The following is a 14,571-nucleotide window of genomic DNA, read 5'->3' on the forward strand; positions in this document are numbered from 1 at the left end:
ACAAAGAACTGTTTATAACAGAGCAAAGAAAAAATACTGGGATAATAATCCTAAATGATCCACATTATTTGGATTTGTGAAATGTTTTAATCCCCCCATACAGGTTTTTATTACCAGTTTTGTTCTGTTCAGTTAATACTAATTACAAAGGGCTAAGTTGGTCCTATAGTATCCCTACAGGGTAAACTGTGAGATGAGAAGAGAGTATAAGACTGAAAATTTTCAGAGATAATCAACCGTTTACTAAATAACAACAACAACAACAAAATCACCTTTATCACCTTTAAAAAACGTCTACATTGGCCAGGCATGGTGGCTCACGCCTGTAATCCCAGCACTTTGGGAGGCCGAGGCGGGCGGATCACGAGGTCAGGAGATCGAGACCATCCAGGCTAACACGGTGAAACCCCGTCTCTACTAAAAATACAAAAAATTAGCCGGGCGTGTTGGCGGGCGCCTGTAGTCCCAGCTACTTGGGAGGCTGAGGCAGGAGAATGGCTTGAACCTGGGAGGCGGAGCTTGCAGTGAGCCGAGATCGTGCCACTGCACTCCACCCTGGGGGACAGAGCAAGACTCCGTCTCAAAAAAAAAAACAAAAAAACAAAAAAAACAAAAAAAAACAAAAAAACAAAAAACATTAGCCTGCTATATTCTTCCCTTTAATTTTACTGAAAAAAACAAAACAAAAACAAACCCACCCAAATGCCAGCCCAATCCTGGGCTTTCCCCAAATTTTCTATTATAGGTTGTATTTTATAACTATTTACATGCTATATACCTTACTAAACTCTAAATTCTTTGGAGGCGGGGACCTATTTTTTATCTCTGAATCCTAAAGTTTAATGTTAAAAGTAATCTGTTGTATAACAGGCTCAATAAATGTTTGCTGAATAAATTTAATCTAATCTGAGCTATGAATGGAAGAGCCATCCCAAAAATGGTATGCTTTTATATGAAGAGCTAATAAAAAATACGCAAGGTAAGATCTAAAAATTAGGTGAAATAAAACTTCTTTATATGTATAGCCTATGACAAAATATATGGTAAACCTGACTAAGAGAAACTTACTTGGACATAAGAAACATAAACTCATTCAGAATGACTAGAAAGTGTTAGAAACTGGAGGATGAGAATACCTATCACACCTGGGCACTCAAGAGCACATGTACAGTTGTACCTGATCAGTTCTAGCTGAGCCAGCTCCAGATTGGCTTGAAAAATAGGCTTCTTTGTGAACAGTTCCCCAAGAATACATCTAGAAAAGGTAAAATTGAGAGGTCAGAAGAGAAATTCTTAGAGCCTATTTAAAGTGTCTCAAAAAATTTTTATATTATTAATATGTTGGGTTGCAAGCAAGATAAATGGCCCCAAATTTCAGTGTCTGAGTTTCCAAAGAGAAAATATTTCTTGCAGTGAAACAGACAGTATAAAGGATTTAAATTTACCAGCAGATCAAACTTTTGCCACCTATTAAGGACACTCTGTGATCAGAGAAAGGGAGTCAAGAGTCCTTTTCTATCATGCCATTGTAATTAAGGAAATAACTAAAGACAATTTTACAAGGATGCTCAAAATTAAAGAACAATACTAACAAAAAATAAATAAATAAACAAGGATGCTCTCTGTGGTTAGTTTCTATAAAGTTTGAATTCATTTTTGTTATTAATCTGCTGTGTAGAAGATGCACTATACTATAGCCCTCTTGGCACTGTATTGCAAATAAAATAATTTACTGTCATCAGCTAGGATCAGTTGGACTTTTTTTATTTTTATTTTTTGAGATAGAGTCTCACTCTGTCGCCCAGGCTGGAGTGCAGTGGCGCACTCTCCGCTCACTGCAACTTTTGCCTTCTGGGTTCAAGTGATTCTCTGCCTCAGCTTTCCAAGAAGCTGGGACTACAGGCATACACCACCACACCCGGCTAATTTTTTTGTATTTTTAGTAGAATCTAGTGAATCTAACATGAATAAATCTCAAATCATTTATGCTGATTAAAAGAGTGGGGGAGTATATACTATATAATTCCATTTGTATAAAATTCTAGAAATAGAAATTAATCTATAGTGACAGAACGCAGAACAGTGGTTTGCCTGGGAAAGGGAGGGTATGGGTAGAGGAAAGGGATTACAAAAGGGCACAAGGAAACTGTGGTGGGTGATCATTATCTTGGCTGTGTTGATGGTTTCACTGGTGGATATATTATGTCAAAACATATCAAAATATATGCAGTTTATTTTATACTTCAATAAAAAAGTTTTAAATATTGAATGAATTTGATAAGGCTATACTAAAGTTTTCTGTACTATTCCTGTAACTTTTCCATACATTGAAATTATTTCAAAATAAATTAAAATAAAGGCTGAGCACAGCAGCTCATGCCTGTAATCCCAGCACTTTGGGAGGCCTAGGCAGGAGGATCACTTGAAGCCAGGAGTTCAAGACCAGCCTGGCAACATAGGAAGACCACATCTCTTTAAAATAGAAAAAAAAGATTACATGAGTATTCCATACTTTTTGTTATATGCCTGAAATTTTTCATTTTTTTAAAGTGGGGAAAGAAAAAAAATGGTCGATGAATCTGTCTGATCTATGCTTTGAAATGAGACAAATACAAAACCAAATTTATACTTTTATTTTAAAATTCTTTAGTTTGACTTAATTTGAGAAAGCAAAACAAACCTAGCTTTTTAAGTAGCACTTTTCTGTTAGAATTTGGACCTTTAAACGAATTACGTTAAAACAACTTCAAAGACAAATTCTTACTTCCTATATTCTCTCAAACCCTATTCAGAGATGGAAAAGTAAAAGTAAAATTTAGGCCAGGCCCAGTGGCTGATGCCTGTAATCCTGGCACTGGGGGAGGCCAGGGTGGGAGGATTGCTTGAGCCCAGGAGTTTGAGACCACGCTGGGCAACGTAGTGAGATCCCAACTCTATAAAAAGAAAAAAAAAGTAAAATTTAATTCTGTTTTCAACATTAACTGCCACATCAAGTTCTAAGTGCAGTGTTGTCGTCACAGCAGGTAAAATCAGAGACATTTAAAATAGAAAAAAAAGAAAAAAAAAACCACTAGGTTTTCAGACTCCTGACATAATTTGCTGTACTAGTCTTTCTAGTTTCTCCTCTTGATTCTAATTTGCACACTGAACTGTCATACCAATTCTCTACAAAAAATCCCATAAAAATATCTTCAGAGAGACTACCATGAATCACCAAAGTAGTAAGTTCACATCAAAACTCAAACAAAATCTTAATTCAATGAGCCACTGGGCTTTGAAGAATGTCTAACTTTCTGTAGTTTTAATTTCCAATTGTGTTTTTCTGTTTTCTTTTCTTTTGGTTTCCAGTCCTTTGGTGGGAAGACATCTTCGTTATGTAATCAACACTTTGCTACAGCTCTGAGGTGGCAGGCTGCACAGACTGAAATAATAGTACCGAACAGAGCTATGAACTTTCCTCATGCATCTTAATGGGGCGTTAACTTTAGAGCCTGGTTGTGACAATTTAAATGCTAATACTGTTAAAGCAAATTGTCCAGAACAAAAACACACCCAGCTTGAGTTAGTAAAATTTAACTAAAGCTTTATTTGATTTGGGTAGGCTACCACAGAAATTATGCTCTTTCTCCATCACTCCGTTGAATTTTAAAATAAAACCCCTGTAGTGCTCCTCTTAAAGACTGACATTAATAGAGGAAGGAAAAGAATGGAAAGAAGTGATTTGTTCCACTGGGAAGTATATATGTCAGAATTGTAAAGTATAAAGGTCAAGGACAGTGTGTGAGTGGGCATAAATCATACAACGTAAGATACAATTAACAAACATGGCCCATTTAAAACATCCATGCCCCAACACACAAACTGTAGTTTCTAAATATCATTTTCCACTAACAGGAACTAAGACTCCTTAGAGAAATGGATTCCAGGTTTGGGGGAGGAAATGAACAGGACAAGCGTGGAACCAAAAACAAGATGGTTTTCTACTGTAACACTACTATGGTGTGTCAAAAGGACTCAAAATATAACCTGAATAAGCTCCCACTGGCCCCAGACCGGACAGTTTGAACAAGAATAAGCATAATAACCACAATGGATTAAGATACATGAAATAAGTTTAAATCCACGAGTTCATAATAAAACCAAAAACAAAAACATTTTTCATTGGTCATCTTTGAAGGATACTAGGAAACTACTTCATTATTTTGAAAACCGTTATATAAAATGAAAGAATTAACTTTTATCCTACATTTTCTATATTATTTAGACCTGAGTTCAGCCAAACAGATGGGAGGATATCTTTATATAAGTATTCCAATAAGAAATGATATAATTAGAATGTGACCATCATAAAATAACCACAAATTAATTAACAGATGTGGGCAATGGCCAAGTAACTGACAACATCCCAAAAAAAGACAATTACATATTATGGTACGTGTGTATAAATCTGCTCATTTAGAACTGCCCTAATAAGGCCATAATAAAAAGCTGACTAGTTTGTACTGGATTGTTTTGTTTTGTTGTTTCAAAATTCTCCACAGACAACATACTCATTTACTGCTTGTACTCTCTGGGCAGAGGCTTCTACTGCTCCCCACCTCCCAACTCTGATGTACCACTTATTATATAACTTTTGTTAGAAGTACTCAAAACCAACTGTAAAGTAGTTTCAGGGTCTACTACCCTGACCCTGGGTGGGTGGTTAGGAATCAACCTTTAATCCATTTACAATTTGCGAAAAGTAAAACAGATAAGCTGGGTATGGCAACATGTGCCTGTAGTCACAGCTACTCAGGAGGCTGAGGCAGGAGGATTGCTTGAGCCCAGGAGTTCAAGGATATAGCATGCTATGATCATACTTATGAACAGCCACTGGACTCCAGAATGGGCAACACAGGAAGACTCCATCTCAAACAACAAAAAGATAAAAAATCATGCTAAAAAATACATATATATCATCACAAAGACACAATCTGCAAAATCCAGACTATAAAAGGCTGGATAGGACAAGTGAAATAGTTTCTTCTAATGAAATTATAAGGAAACAAAATAAATCAAAATTAGCTAACATAGAAGGGGAATGTAAAATTAAAAGATTTGATGTAATCAACTGCAAGCTATGAACCTTACTTGGATATCTTATTTGGATCTCAATTCAAACAAAGTTTAAACAAAAAAAAGAAGAAATCTTTTTTTTAAAAAAAGGGTCTCTGACATTAAGAAATATTCAACAGATTTCCTGGAAATCTGGCCAAAAGTTTATCGCCATCCTTCTGAACTTAAGAAGAGCTCTAAAAAGCCATTGTACAGAGAAAATAAAGTACAAGTCAACAGTATGTAAGTTACAGACAAAAGAAAAAGTTAACAGAACCTTACCCACAGCTCCAAACATCTATGGCTGGTGTGTAACGTTCCTCTCCTAGCAGTAGTTCTGGAGGTCGGTACCACAAAGTAATGACTTTGTTTGTGTAAGGGCGACTGAAATATAAAAAACAACCATGACATAAACTTACAATGGCTTCTGATGAAAAATATTCACATAACTAAATGCAAACAGAAATAGGTGCCAAATGAAGATGAGACTGAAAAACAAATCCAGAGCAACCTAACACTCCAAAAGCAAACTGGTCAGAAGTAGGAGATGAAGAAATAACTTCCAGGCCTGGCGTGGTGGCTCATGCCTGTAATACCAGCACTTTGAGAGACCTAAAGGGGAGAATCATTTGAGGCCAGTCCAAGACCAACCTGGTCAACATAGCAAGATCTCATCTCTATTTTTTTTTTTTTTTGAGATGGAGTCTTGCTCTGTCCCTCAGGCTGGAGTGCAGTGGCGCCATCCCGGCTCACTGCAAGCTCCGCCTCCCAGGTTCACGCCATTCTCCTGCCTCAGCCTCCCAAGTAGCTGGGGCTATAGGCGCCCACCACCAAGCTCCACTAATTTTTTGTATTTTTAGTACAGACAGAGTTTCACCATGTTAGCCAGGATGGTCTTGATCTCCCGACCTCATGATCCACCCACCTCGGCCTCCCAAAGTGCTGGGATTACAAGTGTGAGCCACCGCACCCGGCCTATTAAAAAAAAAAAGAAAAAAGGCCAGGCGCAGTGGCTCACGCCTGTAATCCCAGCACTTTGGGAGGCCAAGCCAGGCAGATCACCTAAGGTCGGGAGTTCGAGACCAGCATGACCAACATGGAGAAACCCCATCTCCACTAAAAATACAAAATTAGTTGGGCATGGCGGCACATGCCTGTAATCCCAGCTAGTCGGGAGGCTGAGGCAGGGGAATCGCTTGAACTCGGGAGGCAGAGGTTTCAGTGAGCCAAGATTGTGCCATTGCACTCCAGCCTGGGCAACAAGAGCAAATCTCCGGGAACGACAAAGGAAGAGAAGAGAAAAGAGAGAAAAAAATAACTTCCATTCTAATTTATTTATTCCAGCCAAGGGACGATTCAAGAATTTAGATAAAATTTGCTGCCTAAAATGTAAGTGATAACGCTTTCAGATAATTAGGGAACTCTGACAGTTGCTACGACTTGCAGAATACTAGAACATCTAGGAACAAAAAAGATTCTTGGCCGGGCGCAGTGGTGGCTCACGCCTGTAATCCCAGCACTTTGAGAAGCCGAGGCAGATGAATCACGACGAGGTCAAGAGTTTGAGACCAGCCTGGCCAACATGGTGAAACCCTGTCTCTACTAAAAATACAAAAAATTAGCTGGGTGTAGTGGCAGGCACCTGTAATACCAGCTACATGGGAGGCTGAGGCAGGAGAATTGCTTGAACCCAAGAGGCGGAGGTTGCAGTGAGCCGAGATCACGCCACTGCACTCCAGCGCAGGTGACAGAGTGAGACTCTGTCTCAAAAAAAAAAAGAGATTCTTGGCCAGGTGCAGTGGCTCATGTCTGTAATCCCAGCACTTTGGGAGGCTGAGGCAGGTAGATAGCTTGAGCCTAAGAGTTCAAGACTACCCTAGGCAACATAGCAAAACCCTGTCTCTACTAAAAATACAAAAATTAGCCAGGTGTGATGGCACCCACCTGTGGTTCCAGCTACTTGTGAGACTAAGGTGGGAGGATCACCTGAGACCACAGAGGTTGAGGCTGCAGTGAGCCGAGATCAAGCCACGCACTCCAGCCTGAGCAACAGAGTAAGACCCTGCCTCAAAACAAAACAAAACAAAACAAATCTTATTTCCCACATGTAATTTTAATTAATGCCTTACCTCTCTTCAGAGTTATAGAGCCGAGCAAGTCCAAAATCTGCTAGTTTGATTTGCCCGCTGTAAAACAAAAAACAATTATTTTCATAAGCAATAGCAGTGGCCTCCAAAATACACCTGAAAAGTCACGCGCCAAGTTAGGAGCTAAAGGAATTACAAAAATGAATTTTAACTTCTGCTCTCTTTGTTCTACTCTTTTCTCTTTCTTTTTAAAAAATTTTATACAATACCCAGTTCATGATTACTTCTACTCTTAACACTCAATCCCCCTAATTAAACCTTTTTTGACTACTTCAATTATAATGCCTTAGGCTTTAAAAAAAAAAACAACTATTATTACATTTTCTGAATTTGACTCCTTAGCTAAATTTATTTCATGGTAAACAACAGTACCTATAACCTGCTAGATTAAATACTTATTGTTGGGAAAAAAAAGAAATGAGCTGTTCTAGATTGAGAAAGATTTAAGAGGGCCAACAGTCTGGGCATGGTGGCTCACACCTGTAATCCCAGAACTTTGGGAGGCCACTGCACTCCAGCCTGGGCAACAGAGCAAGACCCTATCTCTGAAAAAAACAATCAAAGAAACTCAGTTTCCTGGGTCCCATTCTTAGAGATGCTGACTCAGTAGAACATGGCTCATGAATCTGCATTTCTAACAGGCCCATATGTGATGTCAATGCAGCTGGCCTGAGAATCCGGCTTTGAGAATCACTTCAAGGAGATCCCAACCATGTTTCACTCTGCTCAGTAATTTTTTTTTTTTTTTTTTTTTTTTTGAGACAGAGTCTCACTCTATTACCCAGGCTGGAGTGCAATGGTGCAACCCTGGCTCACTGCAGCCTTGATGATCTCCTGGGTTCAACTGATTCTCCAGCCTCAGCCTCCCGAGTAGCTGGGACTATAGGCGTGCACCAATATGTCCAGTTAATTATTTTATTTTTTGTAGAGACAGAGTTCCCCTATGTTGCCTAGGCTGGTCTTAAATTCCTGTGCTCAAGTGATCCTCCCTCCTCAGCCTCCCAAAGGGCTGGGAGTACAGGCATGGGCCACCATGACTGGCCTCTGCTCAGTGTTCTATCCTTGACAGTGATATAAAGGAATTTTTTTTTTAAGTTCCAGGGTACATGAAGTTTGTTACATAGGTAAACATGTGCCATGGTGGTTTGCTGCACCTATTGACCCATCACCTAAGTATTAAGCCCAGCAAGCATTAGCTATTTTTCCTAATGCTCTCTCTCCTCCTGCATGAAGGAATATTTTTGAAAACTGCAAGACAAAATGTTGGGAATCTATTTAAAAACTATTTATTTATTGGAGGCGGTGGGCAATGCAAAAAAACCCAACAACTACTTATTGACTACTTTGGATTAATGATATTTATCTAAATTCATGTAACCTGTTTAGTCATATTTACAGCCTTGCTACTTCTTGGGACATGAAAAGCCAGCTTGCTCTCTTATAGGAAGCTGGTGTAGGTGTCTAATAGCTCAGATCAGGCAAAAAATTGAGATACAGATTGCGCATCCAAATCCAAAAATCGGAAATCCAAAATTTTTCAGAACCTTTCCCCCCGCTTCTCTGTCTGAAGCAAAATCTGAAACTTTTTGAGTGCCAACATGACACTCAAAGGAAATGCTCACTGGAACATTTCAGATTTTGGATGTTCAGAACCAGTAAATATAATGTAAATATTCCAAAATCTAAAAAAAATCTGAAATCCAAAAGAATTCTCGTCTCAAGCACAGGGCATACTCAACATTTAGTACAGAAAAGAGGCCAAGAGGTGCTCCCCAAAATATGGACATAGGACAATATTAAAACAAGGTAACTACTAGCAACAAACTTCTACATTAAATCAATGCTTATTCCTAGTGAAGTTAAAGGTACCTTATCTACTTGCGCCAAACACCATTACATTAAGTTCAATTTATAAGCAAATTGTGAGAAAAGCAAAAAGAAATAGTTAACTTATATTAAGACAAAGATGATTCCTCAAATTACTTGGCATCCTTACTCTGAAAGCCTGAAATGATGTAAGATTCAAGGCACATAGTAGGACTGAAAGTCAAAATGGAAATGGATACATAGTTACAGAAATCAGTGTAGACCTGAATATCACCAGCATCTAACGTATTTCCTGCCTGGCTCATACTAGGTACTAAATAAATGTTTATTAAACGAATTTAGTCTGCTATAGAACCTGCTGATAGCACTTTTTTTTTTTTTTTTTTTTTAAGACTGAGCTTCACTCTTGTTGCCAAGGCTCGAGTGCAGTGGCGCTATCTCGGCTCACTACAACCTCTGACTCCCGAGTAGCTGGGATTACAGGCATGCGCCACCACGCCCGGCTAATTTTGTATTTTTAGTAGAGATGGGGTTTCTCCATGTTGGTCAGGCTGGTCTTGAACTCCCTACCTCAGGTGCTCCACCTGCCTCGGCCTCCCAAAGTGCTGGGATTACAGGCATGAGCCACCGCGCCCGGCCGCTGATAGCACTTTTACTGACTCCTGCTTTTCCTTCCAACTAAACCATTAAGGTGACTCAGTATGCAGTGTGGAAGTACTCGTAACTTTTTGCAATATAAAATAGAACAGGTCAGGTGCAGTGGCTCACGCCTGTAGTCCCAACACTTTGGGAGACTGAGGCAGGCGGATCACTTAAGTCAGGAGTTTGAGACCAGCCTGGCCAACATGGTGAAACCCCGTCTCTACTAAAAATACAAAAATTAGCTGGGCGTGGCGACGGACACCTGTAGTCCTAGCCACTCAGGAGGCTGAGGTGGGAGAATCGCTTGAATCCAGGAGGTGGAGGTTGCAGTGAGCCGAGATTGTGCCACTGCACTCCAGCCTGGGTGACACAGCGAGACTCCATCTCAAAAAATAAAATATAAAATAAGTAAATAAACAAAATAAAATAAAACACAAAAGAAGTGCCATCATATTGCTTATGTCCTGTCTCAAAGGAATAAGGTGAATATAGAAATATCTGGAGAATCCTTTCTGAGACCATGGTTTAACATTTTTGCCTTTTGAGAAGACCTTCAAGTACACAGTGCCTCCACTCACTCCCAGTTCAGGCCTCTTTCACATAATACTTCCTTCCCTTGCCTGCCTGGACCCCTTGGTTAATTAACCAAACTACTGTCTTCCTGGTTTCCTTAGCTTGTGATATAGCTAATCCCTAAGTCCCTAATTCTGGATTATTAGAAAATTTGCCTTTTCTGCTCTACCTAGAGAGCTGAACACAAGTGTAAAAACAAAAATCATATAATTGGCCAGGCGTGGTGGCTCGCGTCTGTAATCTTAGCACTTTAGGAGGCTGAGGTGGGTGGATCACTTGAGGTCAGAGGTTTGAGACCCAGCCTGGCCAACACGGTGAAACCCCGTCTCTACCAAAAATACAAAAATTAGGGCCAGGTGCGGTGGCTCACGCCTGTAATCCCAGCACTTTGGGAGCCCGAGGTGGGCGGATCACGAGGTCAGGAGATCGAGACCATCCTGGCTAACATGGTGAAACCCCGTCTCTACTAAAAATACAAAAAATTAGCCGGGCGCGGTGGCAGGTGCCTGTAGTCCCAGCTACTCGGGAGGCTGAGGCAGGAGAATGGCGTGAACCCAGGAGGCGGAGATGCAGTGAGCCGAGATCACGCCACTGCACTCCAGCCTGGGGGACAGAGCAAGACTCCGTCTCAAAAAAAAAAAAAATACAAAAATTAGCCAGGTGTGGTGGCATGCACCTGTAGTCCCAACTACTCAGAAGGCGGAGGCAGGTGAAGTGCTTGAAACTGGAGGCAGAGGTTGCAGTGAGCCAAGATAGCACCACTACCTTCCAGCCTGGTGACACAGTGAGACTCCATCTCAAAAAAAAAAAAAAAAAAAAAAAAAAAAAAAATCATATAATCATATTGTATGGTGTCACTGCAAAATGTGTGATTTCCTCTCTTTGTTAATTCCTGAATTCTGTTGGTTAGTCCTTTTACTTGTCTGTAATCAGCAACTTCCATTCAGTATGGCTGTCATTACAGACCTCTGGCATTCTCCTTTTTTTTTTTTTTTTTTTTTGAGACGGAGTCTCGCTCTGTCGCCCAGGCTGGAGTGCAGTGGCGCAATCTCGGCTCACTGCAAGCTCCGCCTCCCGGGTTCACGCCATTCTCCTGCCTCAGCCTCTCCGAGTAGCTGGGACTACAGGCGCCCGCCACCACGCCCGGCTAATTTTTGTTTTGTATTTTTAGTAGAGACGGGGTTTCACCGTGGTCTCGATCTCCTGACCTCGTGATCCACCCGCCTCGGCCTCCCAAAGTGCTGGGATTACAAGCGTGAGCCACCGCGCCCGGCCCTCTGGCATTCTCCTTAATGCTCTAATCTATCCCCCACCCTCTTACACTTACTTGGTAAATGACCTTTTTCAGTGAAAAAATTAAAGTCATTAGGTGAGAGGTCCTTAACATCCTACCTTTTACCAGTAAACTTACTTCCATCTATAATCTTACTTTCCTCTTTCCTTTTAATTACAGTCATCCCTCAGTATATTGATGTGATTGGTTCCAAGACTCCCACATATACCAAAATTCAAGCAAACTCAAGTCCTGCAGTAGGCTTTATAGAACCTGCATATATGACACACTGGTACTCCATATAAACAGGTTTCATATACTGCAAACACTGTTTTTTATTCGTCTTTGGTTGGATAAAATCTGTGTATAAGTGGACATGCCACAGTTCAAACCCACGTTGTTCAAGGGTCAACGGTACATAAAAAGTATGTCAATCTCTTTTCTTGACCAAGGATAATCAATCCCTCCACCTGTGGCCTTGATCCCATCTATTCTAAAACCTTGCTCCTTTAAATTATTTTTGGTTCTTTCCCAAATCTTTTTTTTTTTTGAGACGGAGTCTCGCTCTGTCACCAGGCTGGAGCGCAGTGGTGCGATCTCAGCTCACTGCAACTTCCGCCTCCCGGGTTCAAGTGATTCTCCTGCCTCAACCTCCCAAGTAGCTGAGACTACAGGCACGTGCCTCCACACCCAGCTAATTTTTATATTTTTAGTAGAGACAGAGTTTCACCATGTTGGCCAGGATGGTCTCGATCTCTTGACCTCGTGATCTGCCCGCCTTGGCCTCCCAAAGTGCTGGGATTACAGGCGTGAGCCACCGAGCCTGGCCTTTTTTTTTCTTTTTTTTGAGACAGAGTCTTGCTCTGTTGCCAGGCTGGAGTGCAGTGGCGCGATCTCAACTCACTGCAACCTCTGTCTCCTGGGTTCAAGTGATTCCCCTGCCTCAGCCTCCCAAGTAGCTGGGATTACAGGCACGTGCCACCATGCCCAGCTAATTTTTTGTATTTTAGTAGAGACGGGGTTTCACCATGTTGGGCAAGATGATCTTGAACCCCTGACCTCATGATCCATCTGCCTCGGCCTCCCAAAGTGCTGGGATTACAGGTGTGAGCCACTGCGCCTGGCCCCCAAATCTTTAACAGCTCCCTTTTCATAGATTTTCTTCCTCCTTAGCGTTTTTTTTTTTTTTTTTTTTTTTTTTTGAGACAGGGTCTTGCTCTGTCACCCAGGCTGGAGTGCAGTGGTGCAATCTCTGCTCACTGCAACCTCTGCGTCCCAGGTTCAAGCAATTCTCATGCCTCGGCCTCCCACGTGGCTGGGATTAGACGCGTGCACCACCAAGCTCAGCTAATTTTTGTACTTTTAGTAGAGACAGAATTTTGCTATGTTGGCTAAGCTGGTCTCGAACTCCTAGCATCAAGTGACCTGCCCACCTCAGCCTCCCAAAGTGTTAGGATTACACATGTGAGCCACCACGTTGGCCTCCCCTTAGCATTTAAATATATTCAAATCTCTGCCATCCTTGAAATTAAAAATTAAAGACACCCCCTACCAGTACCTTCACATTAATTGTGCTACTCATCCCCTTACTCCACACTAATATCACTACTGACCTTTTAATTTTCAGATTCTCTTATAATTTGCCTGCATCATCTGACATCAATCACCACTCCCTTCTTAAACTTGCCTATCTTGCATTCATATTTCCCTTATTTTCTTCCTATCTCTCTGACCATTTCTCCTGGGTTACATTTCTGACATCTTTTCTATGTTTTGTAACTACCAAATCTGTACTGGTAGTTTGGAATTCCCAAATGACCATATGCTATTAAATATCACTACCCTGGATATATAAAAGACATATCCAAAAGAGATTTGCCTGTTACTCCATCCATCCTACTCTTCCATCTTCCTTGTATTGACTAGTAGTGCCACCCATCTAGCTAGTTTTTCAAGTAGGAAACCTGTGAGTTATCTTACTTTCTCTAATTCATTATCTACCATTCACTCACTCAAGCGAAGTCTAGAGATCTACTGAGTCCATCCCTACTACTGGTGTCTGGGTTATTTCCAGCACTGACCATTTCTTACAAAGTTCTTAGAGGGTCTCTCTGCCTCCAGTTTATCAGCATGAACTGATAATTTGGTGACCTTTCCAAAACAGAAGATTGACTGTGTCTCTCTTCTATATAAAATGATTTGGTCTCATTTGGAATCCAACTCTGCTCTTCTCTCTCTCTTGCCAACTGTTCTCTCTCTTCCTTGCCCAGCTGATGACCCTTCACCATTGTCTCCAGGCCATCTCACCCACAGGTCTGAGTAGACAGAGCTAAGTGGGTAAGGGAAGAGGCTGGATGGATCAGGCTAGACCACAGGATTCCTGTATCCTGCTTAGCAACCTCACAAGGAAATTCAATTTAGTCTGGAACCTCATCAGCTTTCTGACTCTGGAAGGTCAGGAACCAAAAGAGGCCTTACCCACCAGAAAGGACACTAAACGGAGCTGCAATTATTCCCTGCTTTGAGACAGCTCCTCATGGAGGAGTAAAGAGAACAGCAGAAAGTATATTATACTATAGGCCAGAAAGTTGCAAGCTAATAGCTATTAAGTTCTTAATGCGTTATTTACTATAGATGTAGGGTCACTCACTTCCAACTTTACTGGGAATTATGAGTCAGAGAAAGCAACATAAAGAAATACTCTTTTGGCTGGGCGCAGTGGCTCACGCCTGTAATACCAGCACTTTGGGACGCCGAGGGGGGCAGATCACTTGAGGTCAGGAGTTCGAGACCAGCCTGGTCAATATGGTGAAACCCCATCTCTACTAAAAATAGAAAAATTAGCTGGGCATGGTGGCGGGCACCTGTAATCCCAGCTACTCAGGAGGCTGAGGCAGGAGCATCGCTTGAACCCAGGAGTTGGAGGCTGCAGTGAGATCCTGCCATTGCACTCCAGCCTGGGCGACAGAGTGAGACTCAGTCTAAGATTATTTCTTTTTCTGAGATGGAGTCTTG

At 41.3% G+C, this 14,571-nt stretch overlaps 1 protein-coding gene across 17 annotated transcripts in view; it reads right to left on the reverse strand.

Moving 5' to 3' along the window:
- Positions 1-14,571, reverse strand: part of CDK12 (cyclin dependent kinase 12) — a 106,870-nt gene that overhangs the window by 50,529 nt on the left and 41,770 nt on the right. For all 17 annotated transcript variants that reach the window (XM_030808109.1, XM_030808108.1, XM_030808097.1 and 14 more), the window contains exons 7-9: positions 7,224-7,280; positions 5,377-5,478; positions 1,178-1,255 (exon numbers count right to left, since the gene is read on the reverse strand). In XM_030808109.1, the coding sequence (XP_030663969.1) occupies positions 1,178-1,255; positions 5,377-5,478; positions 7,224-7,280 (237 nt within the window). The remainder of the gene's footprint in view (positions 1-1,177; positions 1,256-5,376; positions 5,479-7,223; positions 7,281-14,571) is intronic.

The sequence above is a fragment of the Nomascus leucogenys genome, unplaced genomic scaffold (genome assembly GCF_006542625.1).
Source record: "Nomascus leucogenys isolate Asia unplaced genomic scaffold, Asia_NLE_v1 Super-Scaffold_285, whole genome shotgun sequence".
Classification (NCBI taxonomy): Eukaryota; Metazoa; Chordata; class Mammalia; order Primates; family Hylobatidae; genus Nomascus; species Nomascus leucogenys.